The 21,936-nt window shown below is 44.9% G+C and overlaps 1 protein-coding gene across 1 annotated transcript in view; it reads right to left on the reverse strand.

Moving 5' to 3' along the window:
- Positions 1-21,936, reverse strand: part of lama2 (laminin, alpha 2) — a 148,048-nt gene that overhangs the window by 27,521 nt on the left and 98,591 nt on the right. Inside the window, exons 27-34 of the mRNA XM_041860716.2 lie at positions 21,587-21,705; positions 21,165-21,282; positions 20,303-20,437; positions 16,003-16,127; positions 15,835-15,921; positions 15,488-15,681; positions 8,561-8,703; positions 7,523-7,621 (exon numbers count right to left, since the gene is read on the reverse strand). Of these exons, the coding sequence (XP_041716650.2) occupies positions 7,523-7,621; positions 8,561-8,703; positions 15,488-15,681; positions 15,835-15,921; positions 16,003-16,127; positions 20,303-20,437; positions 21,165-21,282; positions 21,587-21,705 (1,020 nt within the window). The remainder of the gene's footprint in view (positions 1-7,522; positions 7,622-8,560; positions 8,704-15,487; positions 15,682-15,834; positions 15,922-16,002; positions 16,128-20,302; positions 20,438-21,164; positions 21,283-21,586; positions 21,706-21,936) is intronic.

The raw sequence follows: 21,936 nt of genomic DNA on the forward strand, positions 1-21,936 counted from the left end.
AACAAAATTGTAGACCTGCACCAGGCTGGGAAGACTGAATCTGCAATAGGTAAGCAGCTTGGTTTGAAGAAATCAACTGTGGGAGCAATTATTAGGAAATGGAAGACATACAAGACCACTGATAATCTCCCTCGATCTGGGGCTCCACGCAAGATCTCACCCCGTGGGGTCAAAATGATCACAAGAACGGTGAGCAAAAATCCCAGAACCACACGGGGGGACCTAGTGAATGACCTGCAGAGAGCTGGGACCAAAGTAACAAAGCCTACCATCAGTAACACACTACGCCGCCAGGGACTCAAATCCTGCAGTGCCAGATGTGTCCCCCTGCTTAAGCCAGTACATGTCCAGGCTTGTCTGAAGTTTGCTAGAGTGCATTTGGATGATCCAGAAGAGGATTGGGAGAATGTCATATGGTCAGATGAAACCAAAATAGAACTTTTTGGTAAAAACTCAACTCGTTGTGTTTGAAGGACAAAGAATGCTGAGTTGCATCCAAAGAACACCATACATACTGTGAAGCATGGGGGTGGAAACATCATGCTTTGGGGCTGTTTTTCTGCAAAGGGACCAGGACGACTGATCCGTGTAAAGGAAAGAATGAATGGGGCCATGTATCGTGAGATTTTGAGTGAAAACCTCCTTCCATCAGCAAGGGCATTGAAGATGAAACGTGGCTGGGTCTTTCAGCATGACAATGATCACAAACACACCACCCGGGCAACGAAGGAGTGACTTCGTAAGAAGCATTTCAAGGTCCTGGAGTGGCCTAGCCAGTCTCCAGATCTCAACCCCATAGAAAATCTTTGGAGGGAGTTGAAAGTCTGTGTTGCCCAGCGACAGCCCCAAAACATCACTGCTCTAGAGGAGATCTGTATGGAGGAATGGGCCAAAATACCAGCAACAGTGTGTGAAAACCTTGTGAAGACTTATAGAAAACGTTTGACCTGTGTCATTGCCAACAAAGGGTATATAACAAAGTATTGAGAAACTTTTGTTATTGACCAAATACTTATTTTCCACCATAATTTGCAAATAAATTCATAAAAAATCCTACAATGTGATTTTCTGGATTTATTTTCTCATTTTGTCTGTCATACATCTGTTGACGTGTACCTATGATGAAATTTACAGGCCTCTCTCATCTTTTTAAGTGGGAGAACTTGCAGAATTGGTGGCTGACTAAATACTTTTTTCCCCCACTGTAGCTGCTTTATTGAGGAAGAATGTACTTAATATGACTGAGATATATGGTTGTCCAACCTAGCTATCTTAAGATGAACGCACTAACTGTATGTCGCTCTGGACAAGACTAAAATGTAAATGTAATATTCATAATTGATATTTCTGCCTATTCTATCTGTGTGTTTACAGGTATATATTTTCAAGATGCATGAAGCTATCCTATTGCTGTTTGTTTGTGTATTTAGGGCAGACAACTGCCTACCTATATTCCACATTTTAGCAATATCAGAGCACGCAATATTGGGTTACATGAGCTTATGTGACCCACCCCCTCCAGCCAGGCATTATTCTGCACTTTTTGAGTTTAGGGGGTGTTTTCCTTAGAACAGATTACAATAGCCACAACATCAAAAAACATTTGTTACTGTATGCATTTTTGTCAGGCAGTACCATACAGCACTGAATGAGAGCAAATTTGACTTGGAAAGTTATCTTTTAAACAGTTACCAAAAATTGTAAGTCGCTCTGGACAAAGTTTAGCAATATCAGAGCTTGCAATATTGGGTTACATGAGCTTATATGGCCTACCCCTCCTCCAGCAAGGCATTATTCTGCACTGTTTGAGTTAAAGGGTGTGTCACAATATCTACCAATTTAACCACTTTTGCTGTAAAATAATTTTACACAACCATCCATTTCATATATGGGAGACCTTAGAGATATGGAAAAACATGGTTGTATTTTGTTATACCTCTGGTAGGGGTATCAAAAAATGTGTGGGGCCTTGCTACTAGCCAAACAAGGTCAATCACTATGTACTGTTCCTGTGTGTTTGAATCAACAGAGAAAACCCATGAATACACAAAGAACCAATTCTTTACAATAACCAAGGCTGAAAGAAACAATACATCTTTGTTTTGAGGGAGGAACAAAACCACAATTTCAGGTGATTCACAACTTGGACTAGGAACTTTAACAGGCAACATAATGGAGTGGTCTTGAATGCCTGTTGAGTTATGCGGACAAGAGAAAACGTCAATGTCAGAATGTGTTTCTTTGTCACTACCAGTCAAAAGTTTTAGAACACCTACTCATTCAAGGGTTTTTCTTTATTTTTACTATTTTCTACATTGTAGAATTGTCACGTCTCCTCCCGTTGCTCCCCTCCGGTGCTCTGATTCGCCGGTCAACTGATCGGCAAATCAGGTGGTCTGAGTGCACCACCTCGGCAACACCGAAATGGAAACCCAACGCAGCCTAAATACCTCCAGCGCACCTGCACCTCATCATCTCATCACCACCCCTATATAGCCCTGGACTGTTCAGTGTTGTGTTGTGTGTGATTGTTAGTGTCTTGTCGTGTACTCGCTCTTTGTTGTTCTCGTGCTCAGTGTTAAGTAAACCTTTACATTGTTGATTCCTACGTCTGCGTCCTGCCTCTTCGTATCCTCAGTACTCGTCACAGAAACACACACCAATCACGAAGATGGATGCAGCAGGTAATCCTCCTGGAGTTTCCCAGTGCCTCGACCAGCACCAGCAGTAGATTACCCAGCTGAACGCCGCCATGCAGGAAGTGCTCCAAACGCTGCATAAACTGACCATCGCTCCGGTTCCACCTCAGGGAGCAGTGAGTGCACCCAGTCCACCTCCTCCTGTGCTATCACCAACGTCTGAGGAACCCCTCGCCCTGCCGAAGCGCTATGACGGGAAAACGACGAAATGTAGAGGCTTCCTGCTTCAAGTTTCACTGTATTTGGCGCGTCAGCGTGGGGCATCTCCAATGGACCAAGCTAGGATAGCACTGGTGATTTCGCTACTGAAGGGAAAGGCGCTGGATTGGGCCACGGCAGTCTGGGAAGGAGGCGAGGCCACGCCGCTTCCATACTCCACCGTCCTAGCTCGGTTCAGGGCGGTGTTCAATCATCCCACGGAGGGAAAGGACGGGGGTGATCGTCTCCTCCGGCTACAACAGGGAGAGGGGGCCGCGTTCGAGTACGCTCTGAGCTTTTGCACGGTGGCGGCGTCTTCCGGCTGGAATGAGCGTGCTCTGCGCACGGCCTTCAGGAGAGGCTTACGGGAGGACATCACGACGGAACTCGCATGTCGGGACGACAAAATGGACCTTAACACCCTCATCGCCACGTCCATTCGTCTTGACGACATGTTGAGAGACCGACTGCGTTCGCAACACCTCCCGGAGCCTCGACGCTCACCCCATCTGAGCTATGGAAGCCGCCAAGCCTCCAAGTCCTCACCCATGGAGGTGGGCAGCACCCCCTACACCACCACGGACCACAGATCTCCTGGCGGCTCCCTATCTAGGCGGTATGACTCCCGTCGCCACTCCGTGAGTGTTCCGTCATCACCTGTCACCAAACCATTGTTTTTAGTTCCCTTAACGGTGAATGGTTCTTCCTTCTCTTCGCTTTCCACGGCAATGATAGGTTCCGGATCAGCGGGGAACCTTATAGATAGGGAGCTGGTCTCTGAATGGGGGATGCCCACCGTGCCACTGCCTTCACCACTACACATCGCCTCGCTGGACAATAAACCACTTGGATCAGGCACCATTACGCACGTCACTCTCCCCATCACCATCACCATTCCCACACTACCGGAACACCACGAGGAGCTGTCCTTCCACATCGTCACGTCACCCCTTCACCGGATCGTCTTGGGATTGCCCTGGCTCAGACTACACAACCCCACCATCAATTGGATCACCAAGAGGATCACAGCCTGGTCCCCCTCACGCCGGAGGACCTGCCTGCCGGTGGTTTGTTGTTCCACGTCAGTGGAGAGTCCAGAGTCCGCCCTCCATTCCACGTGAGTATGCAGATCTCTCCGATGTCGTCTCTGCCTCCAAGGCTAAGTGTCTCCCCTCCTCACAGGCCCTGGGACTGCGCCATTGACTTGCTGGAGGGACAACACCCCCAGCAGAGTCGCATTTACTCCCTCTCCATAGCGGAGACTGAGGCCATGGAGAAGTATGTGGCGGAGACCCTGAAACAGGGGTTCATCAGACGCTCTACCTCTCCTGCCTCCGCCAGCATCTTCTTCGTGGCCAAAAAAGACAGAGGACTGAGGCCGTGCATTGACTACCAGGGGCTGAACACAGTCTCCACAAAGTACCGGTACCCCCTCCCTCTGGTTCCGTCGGCCATCGAGCAGCTGCGAGGGGCCCGGTACTTTACCAACTTGGACCTGAGGAGTGCCTACAACCTGATCCAAATCCGGGAAGGAGACGAGTGGAAGACGGCATTCAGCACTACCTCAGGCCACTATGAATACTGCGTCATGCCCTACGACCTTGCCAACGCACCTTCGATGTTCCAGTCCTTCGTCAATGACGTGTTCTGAGACATGCTGAGTAGACAGGTGGTGGTGTACATCGACGATATCCTGATCTACTCGGCTACGTTCGAGGAGCATGTCAGAGACATCAGAGTGGTTCTACTCTGGGCGCAGTCCATCCATTCCGTATTCTCACTGACCACCTACATTCTCTCTCACAAAAATACTGGTGGCCCACCTTGGCTACTAATGTCTCCCACTATATCAACTCCTGTTCCGTATGTGCCAAAACGAAGACACCTCGGAATGCCCCGGCAGGCAAACTAGTGACGGCTTCACCACAGTCCTGGTGGTCGTAGATCGGTTCTCCAAATCATGCAATTTTTTGGCCACTAACAGGTCTTCCTTCTGCTCTCCAGGTCGCTGAGGTCCTGTTCCAACAGGTGTTCCGGCATTATGGACTTCCGGAGGACATCATCTCGGACCGTGGCTCCCAATTCACATCCCGAGTGTGGAAGGCTTTCCTGGAGAAGATCGGGGCCATGGCCAGCCTCACTTCCGGGTATAGGCCTCAGTCGAATGGGCAGGTGGAGCGCATGAACCAGGAGCTGGGGAGGTTTCTTCGTTGACACTGTCAGGACCGGCAGGGTGAGTGGGCAAGATTTCTTCCCTGGGCAGAATATGCCCAGAACTCCCTCATTCACTCCTCCACGGGGCTCACTCCCTTCCAGTGCATCCTGGGGTACCAGCCGGCCCTGGCCCCTTGGACACCCAGCCAGACCGATGCGCCCGCTGTGGACGAGTGGTTCCGCAGGGCCGGACAGGTCTGGGACGCCGTCCATCTCCAGAGGGCCATTCGTCTGCAGAAGGACCAAGCCGACCGCCACCGCAGTGAGGCCCCCGTATTCCAGCCTGGTGATCGTGTCTGGCTGTCCACTAAAAACCTCCCTCTCCGCCTGCCCTGCAAGAAACTGAGCTCCCAGTTTGTGGGGCCGTTTAAGGTCCTCCGGCGAATAAATGAGGTATCGTACCGGAGTGTGCAAAGCTGTCATCAAGGCAAAGGGTGGCTATTTGAAGAATCTCAAATATAAAATATATTTTGCTTGTTTAACACTTTTTTGGTTACTACATGATTCCATATGTGTTATTTCATAGTTTTGATGTCTTCACTATTATTCTACAATGTAGAAAATAGTAAAAATAAAGAAAAACCATTGAATGAGTAGGTGTTCTAAAATGTTTGACCGGTAGTGTATATCATTTATAAAATATATTTTCCTTCTTTATTATTTTCCCCTAACCTTACCACCCCTCCCTAAATGGAGTAAACTAATGGACAACAATACTTAGGCTTCTACTTCCAGCTTAAACATACTATATACACTACCGTTCAAAGGTTTGGGGTCACTTAGAAATGTCCTTGTTTTCGAAAGAAAAGCAATTTTTTTGTCCATTAAAATAACATCAAATTGATCAGAAATACAGTGTAGACATTGTTAATGTTGTAAATGGATATTGTAGCTGGAAATGGCAGATTTTTTATGGAATATCTACATAGGCGTACATAGGCCCATTATCAGCAGAGTTGCAAAGAAAATGCCATATCTCAGACTGGCCAATAAAAATAAAAGATTAAGATGGGCAGTCTGAGATATTACTTTTTCTTTGCAACTCTGCCTAGAAGGTCAGCATCCTGGAGTCGCCTCTTCACTGTTGACATTGAGACTTGTGTTTTGCGGGTACTATTTAATGAAGCTGCCAGTTGAGGATCTGTGAGGCGATTGTTTCTAAAACTAGACACTCTAATGTATTTGTCCTCTTGCTCAGTTGTGCACCGGGGCCTCCCACTCCTCTTTCTATTCTGGTTAGAGCCAGTTTGCGCTGTTCTGTGAAGGGAGTAGTACACAGCGTTGTACAAGATCTTCAGTTTCTTGGCAATTTCTCGCATGGAATAGCCTTCATTTCTCAGAACAAGAATAGACTGACGAGTTTCAGAAGAAAGTTATTTGTTTTCTGGCCATTTTGAGCCTGTAATCGAACCCACAATTGCTGATGCTCCAGATACTCAACTAGTCTCAAGAAGGACAGTTTTATTGCTTCTTTAATCAGCACAACAGTTTTCAGCTGTGCTAACATAATTGCAAAAGGGTTTTCTAATGATCAATTAGCCTTTTAAAATGATAAACTTGGATTAGCAAACACAACGTGCCATTGGAACACAGGACTGATGGTTGCTGATAATGGGCCTCTGTAAGCCTATGTAGATATTCCATTAAAAATCAGCCGATTCCAGCTACAATAGCCATTTACAACATTAACAATGTCTACACTGTATTTCTGATCAATTTGATGTTATTTTAATGGACAAAAAATTGCTTTTCTTTCGAAAACAAGGACATTTCTAAGTGACCCCAAACTTTTGAACGGTAGTGTACATTTTATGGACACAGTATATTTTACATTAGTTATCTTCTCTTTATTTCTTTGTCTATCCAATGATCTTTCTGCAACAGAACATTATATGTTCTCAGACACAAAGACAACCTTGCTAGAACCTATATCTCAAAGTTAAATACAAAAGTATTCATCTGTTTTCAGTCCTCGGTTCCTGTCCTCACTTGACATTGATATCTTTCTTTTAATGACAGATTCATTTGAAAAAATAAACAAAAAAATCTATTGTTGTAATGCTCACTTTTTTTGACTGACTGTATCAATTGAAAGCTAACATATGAGCTAGCATCAATCAAAATATTGATTGACTAACCTCTTCATTCACATTTTTTTTGGAAAATAAATAAAAAGCTTCACTCACAACTGCCTATATCTTACACACTAATTATTGTAAGTGTACATACAAGGTTGTCTTTTGATGGCTTTATGAAATGGGATGGTCCAGTTTCAGTTGACCCATTTACTAAACTGTGATGAGGGAGCCAGGACAGACACATAGTGGCCACAGGGACAGTAGTGCCAGCCCATGGGCCTCAGGAGTGGACAGTGGCAGTCTGGCCTGGGGCATGAGGAGTGTCCTACCTACCCGACTCAGCAGATCGTCCATCTCTGTCACCAGGCTGCCCAGGTTACTGTCAGCCAGCTGCAGGCGCCTCTCCGGCGAATTCTGTGGCGAGAGCATGTGCTGTGTGGAAGACACATGCACACGTGCACGCACACACAAACACACACACATACACACATACACACACGCACACACAGTGGAGAGTGTCAGAATGGGGCATTATGCAGAAAGGTAATCTACAGTTTTTATCACCATGGGTCTGGGGAGTGAGGTGTGTGAGCAGAGCCTCGATACCCTGTATTTAACTATCCACCCCAGCCCAATTCATCAGTGTTATGCTCCTCACAGGCCTATAAGCAGCAGAGCACGAGCAGCTGGAAAAGGGCATCTAGCTCAGTGGACTCCAAAAGCCCAGCTTGAGCCAATGATCTGGCTTTCCACATGAGGGTAGCAATCAAGTGATGTCTTCATTGGCCCCCCTCACGATGCCCTTTAGCAATAATCTGCATCTTTGTTGTGCCTTATATCTCCAGCTCCATCTCCTCTGCTTTCCGAGGATTTTGGGGAAATGCACTCTTGTTATCGAACCACTGAGATGCGTTTGAATGCCACTGTTTGTGTAATATATCACTGTTATATCACTGTTACAGATTGTGGTGTTTGTGTCTTTGTTCTTTGTGTGAGAGAGAGGTGGATGCCGTTAGTTGAACGAAATGGAGCTATGGTATCGTCTGGATAAGAGGAGGGTTTGAAGCCGGGGTGTGAGTCGGGCTCCACGTCTCCCCCTGAGACACTAACAGCTGAGAGATATTTACACAGCACCTTGTCCACCTTGTCCAGGTGGGCAACTCACAACTGATTCTGTTCATTTTAGCAATTCAGTCAGGTACTCACTAGTGTGAGTAAACAAACACGCCAAATTTAATGTAGGCCTACAGAGACATACTTGATCTTAGGAATCTAGATATCATAGATTTGTCTAATACAGGAATATTGTAGTACTCTCTCTTTGGAGGGAAGGTGAACACTAAAGGAAGTGTTTGGGTGCTTTCTATTCACCTTGAGTTCCTCCGTCATGTTCTCAAACCGGTAGAGGACTTTGTAGGGCGGTGGTAGAGGGGTGGTGAGGTTGACACTGGTGATGATACGATGCAGTCTGTCCATATCTCTGATGAGGAGCCCGGCACAGTCATCATCGCAGGCTGTAACACATACACACCGACACCGACACACAAACACACCATGGCAGTTAGAAACCTATAATGACGAGTGGACTCTAATGACACCAATTTAAACCATTAGAGAGCGTTCAGTCTCATCCAGTGAAGTGAATGGTAATCCCAGCTAACGTGTGTGGTCAGGGTGACTCTGAGCTCTGAAGCTATGTGTGTGTGTGTGTGTGTGTATATGGGGGACACCGGGACAGTCTCTCATTGGGACACCAAGACACTCTACTGGGGGTCAAGGGGTCAACCCCAAGGGCATGGGGGTGCTAATGGTAGCTCGTTGCCTGGCAACATCTCTACCAAAGGGACATGTACTGTCCCACATGAAAAAATACTAGTTCACTATAGAATACTACAGTTCTTACTATATAATTCTGTAGTAAACTGTAGTATACTGTAGAATACTATATTACACACTGTAGTATACCTCGATCATGTTTAGTACTTACTATAGAATGTTGTAGTATACTGTAGAATACTATAGTAAATACTACACTAATGTCTGCAAAAACACTACAGTCTGCAAAAACACTACAGTATTTATAGAAAAGAGCAGAAGCTCTGAACTGTCTGTTCAGACCCCAGTCCTACCTACCTACAGTTTATGAAAAATCTGCTCTTTTTGTATATCTCCAGTAGGTTTCCTCAAGGAGAAAGCCTCCACTTCTATGTCAAAGATAATAAAACAAAAACACTATAGTAAAAACTATAGTAATATCTGCAAAAACACTACAGTAAATACGACAGTAAACTACAGTATGTAAAAAAATTACATTAATTACTATAGTATATACTACAGTTTTCTTTTACTACAGTATTTATACTATAGTTAACTGTAAATACTACAGTATACTACAATAAATACAAGCCTGCAAAAACACTACAGGAAATACTACAGTAAAGTCTGCAAAAATACTACTCTGAATACTATAGTACTTATACCATAGTATACCATAGTCTTTTTGCATGTGGGGTATGTACTAGGGCGACTATGTTAGCACCGGAGAAGGGGACAATGCCTGGGAGATGGGCTTTTTAATGTGAGCGAAATGGTGGAACGGGTTGAACCCCAGCTTCCTCCTCCTTCACCTCGTTTAGTTTAGTTTCATCCCATTCCCCCACACACATCAACGCTCTTTCAAAAGACACAACCACTCTTTGAAAACACTTCAAGGTAGCCATTCTCTGTCCTCTACTTTTTAGGCTTTGGAGAATCCTGGAGTTTCTGTGCTGGTTTGAGATTAGACAAGAGCAGCACTGAGGGAAGGGATCTCGAACATTAACACAGTGTGAAACGGCTTTTGGCAGACCATTATGAGTGTTCGACATGCCACAAGCAATAAGAAAAAAAACGCACACAGTACACACACACACACACACACACACACACACACACACACACACACACACACACACACACACACACACACACACACACACACCACTACAATCAACAAACTATGTGTGCATTTATTATGTCCTTTGAATTTCTCCTGAATTTCACCACATAGAAAATGAGTTGAGAAATGAACGTCAGACATATTTTTTTTTTAGACCCGCTGTTATAAGGGAGAAAAGCCTGATAATCCACACAGTAAGAGAGCACACATCCTGTGAGTATGAGAGTTTGTGATAAAACACTCCAAAATGCACACACTGCATGAAATACATGCACATCCTGTTACCGTCCCCAAAAGCAGGACAACATGCAGCCAATCAGTTTCACCTGTATCATCTGAAATACTGTATCTAACAAGCAATGGACCCCTACTATCACTGCTTCAGGAAACCTACTGGGAACAGTTAGACATTTTTCAGATAGTCAGCTTGCCAGTTCAGTTGGCACCGTAGCCTACAGAATTGTATCTAAAACATACAGTACTATTCATTGCCTGAAGTATGATAAAATGTAGTCTCAAACAAATTACAGTAATTCAAGAGCAAACAATGTTTTGTGAAACAAGACTGATACTTCTTTCTTACAAATTAGGCTTTGATAACATTCACTACTTCTACTTTTTGACAAATATAGTGGCCGCCATCTTTGTTTACATTGGGATTGGCGCTTCTTCGCATGCACTTGGAATAACATTTAGTTTGCCGTGGGATGTAGGTTAATAAATATACAATATAGCCTATAGTACATTGTCTCCCTCGGCCCTCCCAACTGCTCTTATCAAATTGTCAGACTTGCTGTCTAACTATGCTATATCTGAATTATTAACATTGGGGGATCTTAACCTGGATTGGCTGATGCCAGTACAAGATAAACTGAAAGATATTTGCACTGAGCTAAATTGAACTAAACTCATAAATAAACCAACCTGCTCCAACTTAAGACACCCTGAAAAATCGACTCTTTCTGACAAATGCCCCTCATAAGTATACAGCCAATGGAATCTTTGATACTAAGCTACCGAAATATTGTCTGCGCATTATTACAAAAATAATTTTTTTTACTTTCAATGAGCAACATTTCCTGTATGACCTGGGGTTGTATGATTGGATGTGTCCTCTATCTCTGATTCGGATCAGGCCCTTAAATGTCTTACCTCTCTGTTTATCTCTGTTGCAGATAAGCATGCCACATATAAAAGATTAAGGGTAAAGGACAGATCAAACCCATGTTTTCCACATTAATTGTCTGAAAGATTTCATTAAATAAACTTAGCTTGGGCTAAGGCTAGATTGACTGATTCTACCTCTGACTGGCAGTCCTTCAGACATTTGAGAAATAGATGTCTTACACTGGTTAGAAAAGCAAAGACAACATACTTCTTGAATTGTGTATCTGAGAGTGGTGGAAATTCCAGCTAAATTCTGGAATGTGGTAAAATCTTTAAAATGTAACTCCACCTCCTCATCGCCCCAGCAGTTTATGACAGCCTCTGGTACCATAATAGACAAAAATGACATTTGTGGTGCTTTTTATAACCTTTTTGCCTCAGCTGGCCACCTATTTGAAATAATAGTTTCTGAAAATACCTCAAGTTCCACTAGAGGGAGTCCTTTATACACCTCTAAACAGATAGCAGAGAATGATGCACTTCCAGGCACTCACTCTTTAAAAAGAAATTTGAACCATTTTATGTAAATGATGAAGTGCCTTGCAAAAAATGTATGTAAAACAATTCACAGGAGCTGAATAGCTTGATCCCTTTTTACTGCAGCTTTCTGCCCCCATCATTGTAGAACCTTTGACCCACATTTTTTATTCAACAATTGCTTCTGGTGCTATTCCTAAGATCTGGAAGGCAACACATGTTCTCCCCCTTCACAAAGGCGGGGATCCTTCTGACCTAGATAACTACCGCCCAATTTCTAAACTATCTTGCCTTGCAAAAATATTAGAATCACTGACAAACTCTCAGCTAAGAACTTTTTTTACTTCAAATTATATTCTTAATGTGCACCAGTCTGGTTTTAGACCTAGACATAGCAGTTTCAGCAGCTACACTTGTCTTAAATTGCTTAGATCATAGGATTCTCTGTGCTGCCATATTTCTAGACCTATCCAAGGCCTTTGATACTGTCGACCATCGCCTACTCATTCCAGGCATCTTGTGCCTTCTGATGGTGTCAAGTCCAGTTACCTTGATATTACTAAAGGTGTCCCGCAGGGGTCGATTTCGGGACATCTCTTCTTTACTATTTATATAAATAATATGGTCTATCTGCAAAAACCTGTAACATTCATCTGTACGTTATTGCCCCTACTGCTGACCAGGCTATGTTATAGCTGCAATCTGATTTTGTTGCCTTGCAGAAAGCCCTTGTTGATTTAAAATGGGTACTTAACATGGGAAAAACTGAATGTATGTTGTTTTCTAATTCTCTTAGAAATATTTCAGAGGGTTTACGCACAGATGGCATTGGATGGTTTTCTCATTGAGCAGGTTCCCGCCTATAAATATCTGGGCTTTTGGATTGACAAAAAGTTGTTGTTTAAAAAACATATGGATGAGCTAGTTAAGAAGCTAATGTTTAAAGTAGGCTTATTTTATAGAACTAGATCATGCCTCTCTCTAAACAGCAGGAAGCAGGTTGTACAGGCAACCTTCCTGCCAGCTCTTGATTATGGTGGCACCATTTATTAGAATGCAGCAGCCAATACTCTAAAACCCTTGGATGCAGTGTACCACAGTGCACTTCGCTTTATCACAGGTGACAGGTTTAATACTCATCACTGCATCGGCTGGACCTCTCGAAATTCCCATAGATCACTTCATTTCTCCCTTTTTGCTTACAAAGCTCTGCTGCACAAGCTTCCAACATACACTACATGACCAAAAGAATGTGGACACCTGCTCAAACACCTCATTCCAAAATCATGGGCATTAATATAGAGTTGGTCCCCCCTTTGCTGCTATAACAGCCTCCACTCTTCTGGGAAGGCTTTCCACTAGATGTTGGAACATTGCTGCGGGGACTTGCTTCCATTCAGCCACAAGACCATTATTGAGGTTGGGCACTGATGTTGGGCGATTAGGCCTGTCTCGCAGTCTGCGTTCCAATTAATCCCAAAGGTGAACAATGGGGTAGAGGTCAGGGCTCTGTGCAGGCCAGTCAAGTTCTTCCACACCAATGTCGACAAACCATTTCTGTATGGACCTCGCTATGTGCACGGGGGCGTTGTCATGCTGAAACAAGAAAGGACCTTCCCCAAACTGTTGCCACAAAGTTGGAAGCACAGAATCATCTAGAATGTCATTGTATGCTGTAGCGTTAAGATTTCCCTTCGCTGGAACTAAGGAGCCTGAACCATGAAAAACAGCCCCAGACCATTATTCCTCCTCCACCAAACTTTACAGTTGGCACTATGCATTCGGACAAGTAGCATTCTCCTGGCATTCGCCAAACCCAGATTCGTCTGTCGGACTGCCAGATGGTGAAGCGTGATTCATCACTCCAGAGAACGCGTTTCCACTGCTCCAGAGTCCAATGGCAGCGAGCTTTACACCACTCCAGCCGATGCTTGGCATTGCGCATGGTGATATTAGCCTTGTGTGGGGCTGCTCGGCCATGGAAACCCATTTCATGAAGCTCCAGACTAACAGTTCTTGTGCTAAAGGTTGCTTCCAGAGGCAGTTTGGAACTCAGTAGTGTGTTGCAAACGAGGAAAGGCGATTTTACGTGCTACGCGCTTCAGCACTCAGCGGTCCCGTTCTGTGAGCTTGTGTGGCCTACCATTTCGCGTCTGAGCCGTTGTTGCTCCTAGACGTTTCCACTTCACAATAACAGCACTTACAGTTGACCAGGGCAGCTCTAGCAGGGCAGAAATTTGACCAACTGACTTGTTGGAAAAGTGGCATCCTATGACGGTGCCACGTTGAAAGTCACTGAGCTCTTCAGTAAGGCCATTCTACTGCCAATGTTTGTCTATGGAGATTGCATAGCTGTGTGCTCGATTTTGTACACCTGTCAGCAACGGTGTGGCTGAAATATCCAAGTCCATTCATTTGAAGGGGTGTCCACATACTTTTGTATATATAGTGTATCCCACTTCTCTGTTAAAAGGGCCCTGGCTGGGTTTCTACTAAGCTAACATATGGAATTGTTTTATGATAGTCATACCAAGGATAATTTAGCTATTTGATTTGAAATTTTAGGACCCTGTAAGTATAAAGAAAATATATACAAAAAATATTTGATGAAACATTGAATTTGGTCTTATTCGCCCATAGAAACACATTGAGTAACATATTCATACATGTCAAAACAGAGTATGAAAATAAATCAAAAGGAAGTATGTCCTATATCTGAGAGATAAGAAAGCTCAGTTTATTTATTTTTTACCTTAATTGAACTTTTTGGGGCACTAAACTACTTCCATATATACTTCCATTCATTTTTTTAACTGGTTCCGGGCTACCTTCAGACGAGTCTTGTGAAGCTTGTGGGCGTTCTAGAGCAAAACAGCCAACATGTTCGTGTTCATGAGAGGGGCCATATACCGTTCGGATGCTAGAGACGTGTTCGTGAGAAGACACATTTTCAGGATGTCTCCTGGTCTGGCAAACACCGCTGTAGCTCTGCCACATTCCAATGCAAATGAAGTGGAATGAGACACAGCTCGTGCAAAAAAACTGATATCTCTAGCTTAAACAGACAGATTTTTATGGGGATTTTTTTATAATGCAAATTAGAATTCCGTGGGGGAACGGACATCGACTCAAATACAAGGTACCAAACCCGCTCACAAGGTTGGTTAACTCTTGAGGTCCCTAGTTTCTCTACCAACCTAGGTAAATCAGCCTTTATTTAGTTTTAACGCCCCCCATCTTGATTCCCTGGTGCCAATAGGGCAGTTTAGAACGCTGATGAGGAATGAATTCACTGAGGCTTGCGAGTGTTTTTGTTGATTGCAATAATTAATTTGTGTTGTTGAAATGTAGTGTATTTTTTTTTCTTCTGTTTTATTGAATTATCATGTTGATTTGTGAATTGTTTGTTCTCAGGGTACCATTAAGAATGAGACCCTGGCCTCAATTGGGTTCCCCTGAATACATAAAAGTAGAAATAATAATAATTTGTAAAGAATCACTACAAAGTATTTTGAATTCAATAAACTCTAAATTCCTTCTTATGAAGATTATAATCCTCAAGAAGGCCTGGCTAATTAGGCAGTTTTACAACTGTCCCCAAAGTAATTTTCTACCACTTTAGACTCACAGAAAAGGTTTTTAAAAAATAGAGAAAAAAAAGGCTTAGTCTAGAATATTGAATGAACATCAAAAGTAAGTTATATTAGTGTACGTACACACGATCCCAGAGGGCCCACACACATGCCTCTCCATGCACTGGCTGCAGGTGCGTCCAGTGGCCCCGGGCCGGCAGCGGCACTGGCCTGAGCGGGGGTCACACGGTTGGGGCCACGCCCCGTACGGGTCACACTTACACTCCTCACACTTCCCGCCGGGGGAACGGGGGTCACCGTGGTAACCTGTGGCACATCTAGAGGAGCGACAACAAGGTTTAGAGTAGATAACTAACAGAAAGTGATGTTCTGTTAGCAATGTGGGCCAGCAAGGTCCCTGATGAGGTGAGTTCAGTATGATTCACAAAGAGCATGTTGGGTTTAGTAAATGTTGAGGAGAGAGTTCTTACCTCTCACAGTACTTTCCCTCATAGCCCTCGGGGCAGGCAGTACAGCGGTAGTCATTGAATCCCTCTGTTACACAGGTAGGGCTAAAACTGAGAGAATGAGAGAGCTACAGATGAGAGCTGCTTTATTGTACAGTAGTCCAGCCATTCACCTGTGTCTCTGTGACCTACTTGTTCTCATGGTTGGTGAGGGGGCAGGCACAGGGTTTGCAGTCATCGGGTCTGCCCCTCACTACACCATAGTATCCTGGGGCACAGCGTTCACACCTGTCCCCCTCTGTGTTCTGCTGGCAGTTCTGTAGAGAAGACACCCGTCCCGTCACTAATATCATATTCACATTCACAACCAATCACTTCAAATAGGCTACACCTTCAGAGTCAAACTAAACCCAGTGGCTGTCGAGGTGGAGGGTGGATGTATCTTAGCTGTTGTTTTGAAGTGAGGGCCCTTCCAGAGCGTGAGCTGTCAGCTCAGAGCTGTTTTCCTCTCCTCTCTCAACCACTCTGCTCTGAGAAAAAGTGCCAAACTGACAATTCAGAGAGGTAATACTAATCAGTCAGCGGAAGTTCTGGCCTACTGAGCCGTGGTATTCCAAAGACGTTCATTAACTTCCTGTGTACCTCAATTAACCAAATTACGCTGTACAAACTCATTTAACATTTTCAATTTTCCTGCTCCGTAAAATGCAATTTATATTGTTATTAGCACAAATGCAAATGAAAGCTGGGATTGCTTTGACAACATAGAGTTCCAGTTCCACACTATAACATGAGGCAGGGCTGGCTTCCATGTGCTCTAGGGGGTGATTTAGGAAGCAGAGAATAAGAGCTTTGTTGGTTATTAACTTGACCAATGGGCCCTGAGTTTTATATTTGAAGGGCACATTATGTTCCACATTAAATGACATGGACTTCTCTCTAGCGTAATATCCCTGTTAGTATTTCCCAGTCAAATCTATTCCATGACAGTAACCTATGCTCTACTTCCTGGTGGCACTGGACCATGTAGCCTATCAACTTGCTTCTGAACAAATCTGCTGATCCTCTACACTTGGAGAACTTTTCAGACTGAGAGCTGGTTTCAAATCAAATCAAATCAAATCAAATCAAATGTTATTTGCCACATGCGCTGAATACAACAGGTGCAGACCTTACAGTGAAATGCTTACTTACAAGCCCTTAACCAACAATGCAGTTTTAAGAAAAAATAATTAAAGAGCAGCAGTAAAATAAAATAACAGTAGGGAGGCTATATACAGGGGGTACCGGTACAGAGTCAATGTGCGGGGGCACAGGTTAGTTGAGATAATTGAGGTAATATGTACATGTGGGTAGAGTTAAAGTGACTATGCATAGATAATAAACAGAGAGTAGCAGCAGCGTAAAAGAGTTGGGGTGACAATGCAAATAGTCCTGGTAGCCATGATTAGCTGTTCAGGAGTCTTATGGCTTGGGGGTAGAAGCTGTTAAGAAGCCTTTTGGACCTAGATTTGGCGCTCCGCTACCGTTTGCTGTGCGGTAGCAGAGAGAACAGTCTATGACTAGGGTGGCTGGAGTCTTTGACCATTTTTAGGGCCTTCCTCTGACACCGCCTGGTATAGAGGTCCTGGATGGCAGGAAGCTTGGCCGCAGTGATGTACTGGGCCGTACGCACTACCCTCTGTAGTGCCTTGCGGTCGGAGGCCGAACAGTTGCCATACCAGGCAGTGATGCAACCAGTCAGGATGCTCTCGATGGTGCAGCTGTATAACTTTTTGAGGATCTGAGGACCCATGCCAAATCTTCTCAGTCTTCTGAGGGGGAATAGGCTTTGTTGTGCCCTCTTCATGACTGTCTTGGTGTGTTTGGACCATGATAGTTCGTTGGTGATGTGGAAACCAAGGAACTTGAAGCTCTCAACCTGTTCCATTACAGCCCCGTCGATGAGAATGGGGGCGTGCTCAGTCCTATTTTTTTTCCTGTAGTCCACAATCATCTCCTTTGTCTTGATCACATTGAGGGAGAGGTTGTTATTCTGGCACCACATGGCCAGGTCTCTGACCTCCTTCCTATAGGCTGTCTCATCGTTGTCGGTGATCAGGCCTACCACTGTTGTGTCGTTGGCAAACTTAATGATAGTGATGGAGTCATGCCTGGCCATGCAGTTATGGGTGAACAAGGAGTACAGGAGGGGACTGAGCACACAACCCTGTGGGGCCCCCGTGTTGAGGATCAGCTTACCTACCCTTACCATCTGGGGGCAGCCCGTCAGGAAGTCCAGGATCCAGTTGCAGAGGGAGGTGTTTAGTCCCAGGGTCCTTAGCTTAGTGATGAGCTTTGAAGGCACTATAGTGTTGAACGCTGAGCTGTAGTCAATGAATAGCATTCTCACTTAGGTTTTCCTCTTGTCCAGGTGGGAAAGTACAGTGTGGAGAGCAATAGAGATATCATCATCTGACCCGTGAGTGCTACGGGTCGGTAGTCATTTAGGCAGGTTATCTTAGTGTTCTTGGGCACAGGGACTATGGTGGTCTGCTTGAAACATGTTGGTATTATCAGGGACATGTTGAAAATGTCAGTGAAGACACTTGCCAGTTGGTCAGCGCATGCTCAGAGTATGCGTCCTGGTAATCCGCCTTGTTAATGTTGACCTGCTTAACACGTCTTACTCACATCGGCTATGGAGAGCGTGATCAATGAGTCATCCGGAACAGCTCTCATGCATGCTTCAGTGTTGCTTGCCTCGAAGCGAGCATAGAAGTGATTTAGCTCGTCTGGTAGGCTCGTGTCACTGGGCAGCTCGTGGCTGTGCTTCCCTTTGTAGTCTGTAATAGTTTGCGAGCCCTGCCACATCCGACGAGCATCGGAGCCGGTGTAGTACGATTCAATCTTAGTCCTGTATTGACTCTTTGCCTGTTTGATGGTTCGTCGGAGGGAATAGCGGGATTTCTTATAAGCGTCCAGGTTAGAGTGCCGTTCCTTGAAAGCGGAAGCTCTACCTTTTAGCTCAGTGCGGATGTTGCCTGTAATCCATGGATGGGGTATGTACGTACGGTCACTGTGGGGACGATGTCATCGATGCACTTATTGATGAAGCCAGTGACTGATGTTGTGTACTCCTCAATACCATCGGAAGAATCCCGGAACATATTCCAGTCTGTGCTAGCAAAACAGTCCTGTAGCTTAGCGTCTGCGTCATCTGACCAGTTCCTTATTAACCGAGTCACTGGTGTTTCCTGCTTTAGTTTTTGCTTATAAGCAGGAATCAGGAGGATATAATTATGGTCAGATTTGCAAAATGGAGGGCGAGGGAGAGCTTTGTACGCATCTCTGTGTGTGGAGTAAAGTTTTTTTTTTCTCTGGTTGCACATTTAACATGCTGGTAGAAATGAGGTAGAACGGATTTAAGTTTCTCTGCAATAAAATCCCCGGCCACTAGGATCGCTGCCTCTGGATGAGCGTTTTCCTGTTTGCTTATGGCCTTATACAGCTCATTGAGTGCAGTCTTAGTGCCAGCATCGGTTTGTGGTGGTAAATGCTCTACGAAAAATATAGATGTAAACTCTCTTGGTAAATAGTGTGGTCTACAGCTTATCATGAGATACTCTACCTCAGGTGAGCAAAACTCAAGACATCCTTAATGTTTGATTTTGTGCACCAGCTATTGTTTACAAATATACACAGACTGCCACCCCTTGTCTTACCGGAGTCAGCCGTTCTATCCTGCCAATGTAGCGTATATCCCGCCAGCTGTATGCTATCCATGTCGTTGTTTAGCCACGACTCGGTGAAACATAAGATATTACCGTTTTTAATATCCCGTTGGTAGGATATCCGTGATCGTAGGTCGTCCATTTTTGTTTTTCCAATTATTGTACGTTGGCTAATAGGACTGATGGTAGAGGCAGATTACTCACTCGCCGTCTGATCTTTACAAGGCACGCCGACCTACGTCCACGATATTTCAGTCTCTTTCTCATGCGAATGACGGGGATTTGGGCCTTGTCGGGTGTCTGTAGAATATCCTTTGCGTCCGACACGTTGAAGAAAAAATCTTCGTCCAATACGAGGTGAGTAATCGCTGTCCTGATATCCAGAAGCTCTTTTTGGTCATAAGAGATGATGGCAGAAACATTATGTACAGAATAAATTACAAATAACGCAAAAAAACACACATAATAGCACAATTGGTTAGGGGGCCGTACAACGGCAGCCCTCTCCTCCGGCGCCATTATTCCGACAGTTTGAAACCCAGGGGAGTTGAGAAGATAGAGGATAAAAGGGAGAGTGTTTTTAATTTGCTAGATAAAGGTCTGGGCTAAAGTAAATTTGAAACGGAGCTGTGAAGTAAATTGTTGGGCTAATTACCCATCTATGGTAGAGAGAGAGTAGAGTAGAGTGGGCGGGTATGGGTGCAGTCACAGGGCAGCCTGCCAACCAGTGCCAATGGCATCCTTCTCCTCAGGTCATGGGGACTATGTAAAGAGCTTACCTGGCAGATGGATGTCTCCGGGTCACATGCCTCACTGTGCCTGTTGCACTGGCACTGCACACAGCTCCCGATGCCTGCTCTGGAGGCCGCGCCACCGCTGCGGGCAGACAGGCGGTAAAACCCTGCCCCACATTCCTGCCGATGGGCGAAACACAGACAGACACACGGTTACTTGTTAGGCTGTTACGCCCCCGAGCCGCTCACGGGAATGCCAGGCTCTGGAGCTCCAACAAGACACACGCACTGAGAATTAATCAGGTCAATTTGAGACGCCATCTGTTCCCAGCAAACACGTTAAACGCCTGTTTAAAAATACTTTATTAACTATGTGGCAGCTTCAAATAAGTGCCATCTGTCTGGTTTGCTTACAGCCACCTTTATGAGGAATCCAGTCGGAGACACATCAGTAACACTTAGGTTTGGATGGAAGTTGTCGTAGTAACACAAGAGTTAATTAGGAGTGGATTAGAGCCGCGCTAAAGAGTGGGGGAGCATTAGATGTGTCTGGATGGAGCTGTGAGAAAGAGAGGGAGAGAGAGAAAGAGAGAGAGAGCTGGCAGTTTTGATGAGAAGGATTGTCTTGTGGAGTGTTCTAACAGCTGTTTTCTCCTGTCTCCATGTCTGTGGCTCTGATTGGACTGTGACCGACTGCCACATACACACACACACACACACACACACACACACACACACACACACACACACACACACACACACACACACACACACACACACACACACACACACACACACACACACACACACACACACCGAGAGCCCTCTCTGATGGACCCTGTTGCCATGGCTGATAGTCTGATGGGAGACACAGAGACACAGCTAGCTGTGTGGCTAGCTAGCTTACCTCGCAGGACAGGCCGGAGTAGCCCAGGGGGCAGTCACATTTCTCTATCTGGTGGGCCCGCTCACTCTCCACGGACGGCCTTCCCTCCTCTGCCACCTCCATAGAAATCTCAGAGATCCTGGGTTTAGTGGAGAGAGAGATAGAGAGAGGGAGAGCGACAGCCATGTGAGCCAATGTCAACAATGCAACGCTTTTCCATGGACATTCTGCATTCTCTTCTCTATACTTGAAACATGCTATTATCAAATGCTATTGCCCCTCGTTCATTAAAACAAGTCACTGTTAAATGCAGCGGGTGATCCATGTTAACATGACATGATTAATCTGACCATGATACTAAAAGGAAGAGTAAACAGCCCTCTAACAGTATGTCTCAGTCTAACCCATTGTGTGTTCACACAAAGACAGAGAGGAGAGCTCACCTGTTGTGTCGCATCATGTTCCCATGGGAAGCCTTGATGAGGACGTAGTCAACGTAAAACAGGACGTCCATGAAGTCCTCGCGTGTCATGGCCTTCTTGTCTTCGTACTTCCACTCGTGCTGAAAAACAAAACATGTTTATGACATCACTAGCATCGAGAAACTATTCAATTCCTCGAGAGGCTATGTCATAAACCCTCAAAGTTCAAAGTTCCAGAATGGGGTGAAAATGGCAGCCATATTGGTCAGGGAGAAATCCAAGCCAGTCTAATTGGAAAGAATGGCAGTAGAGGCATAATCCTTATTTGACTTATGCAGGAAAATACACTACCAGTCAAACGTTTGGACACA

Source organism: Coregonus clupeaformis, chromosome 33 (assembly GCF_020615455.1).
Source record: "Coregonus clupeaformis isolate EN_2021a chromosome 33, ASM2061545v1, whole genome shotgun sequence".
Taxonomy (NCBI): domain Eukaryota; kingdom Metazoa; phylum Chordata; class Actinopteri; order Salmoniformes; family Salmonidae; genus Coregonus; species Coregonus clupeaformis.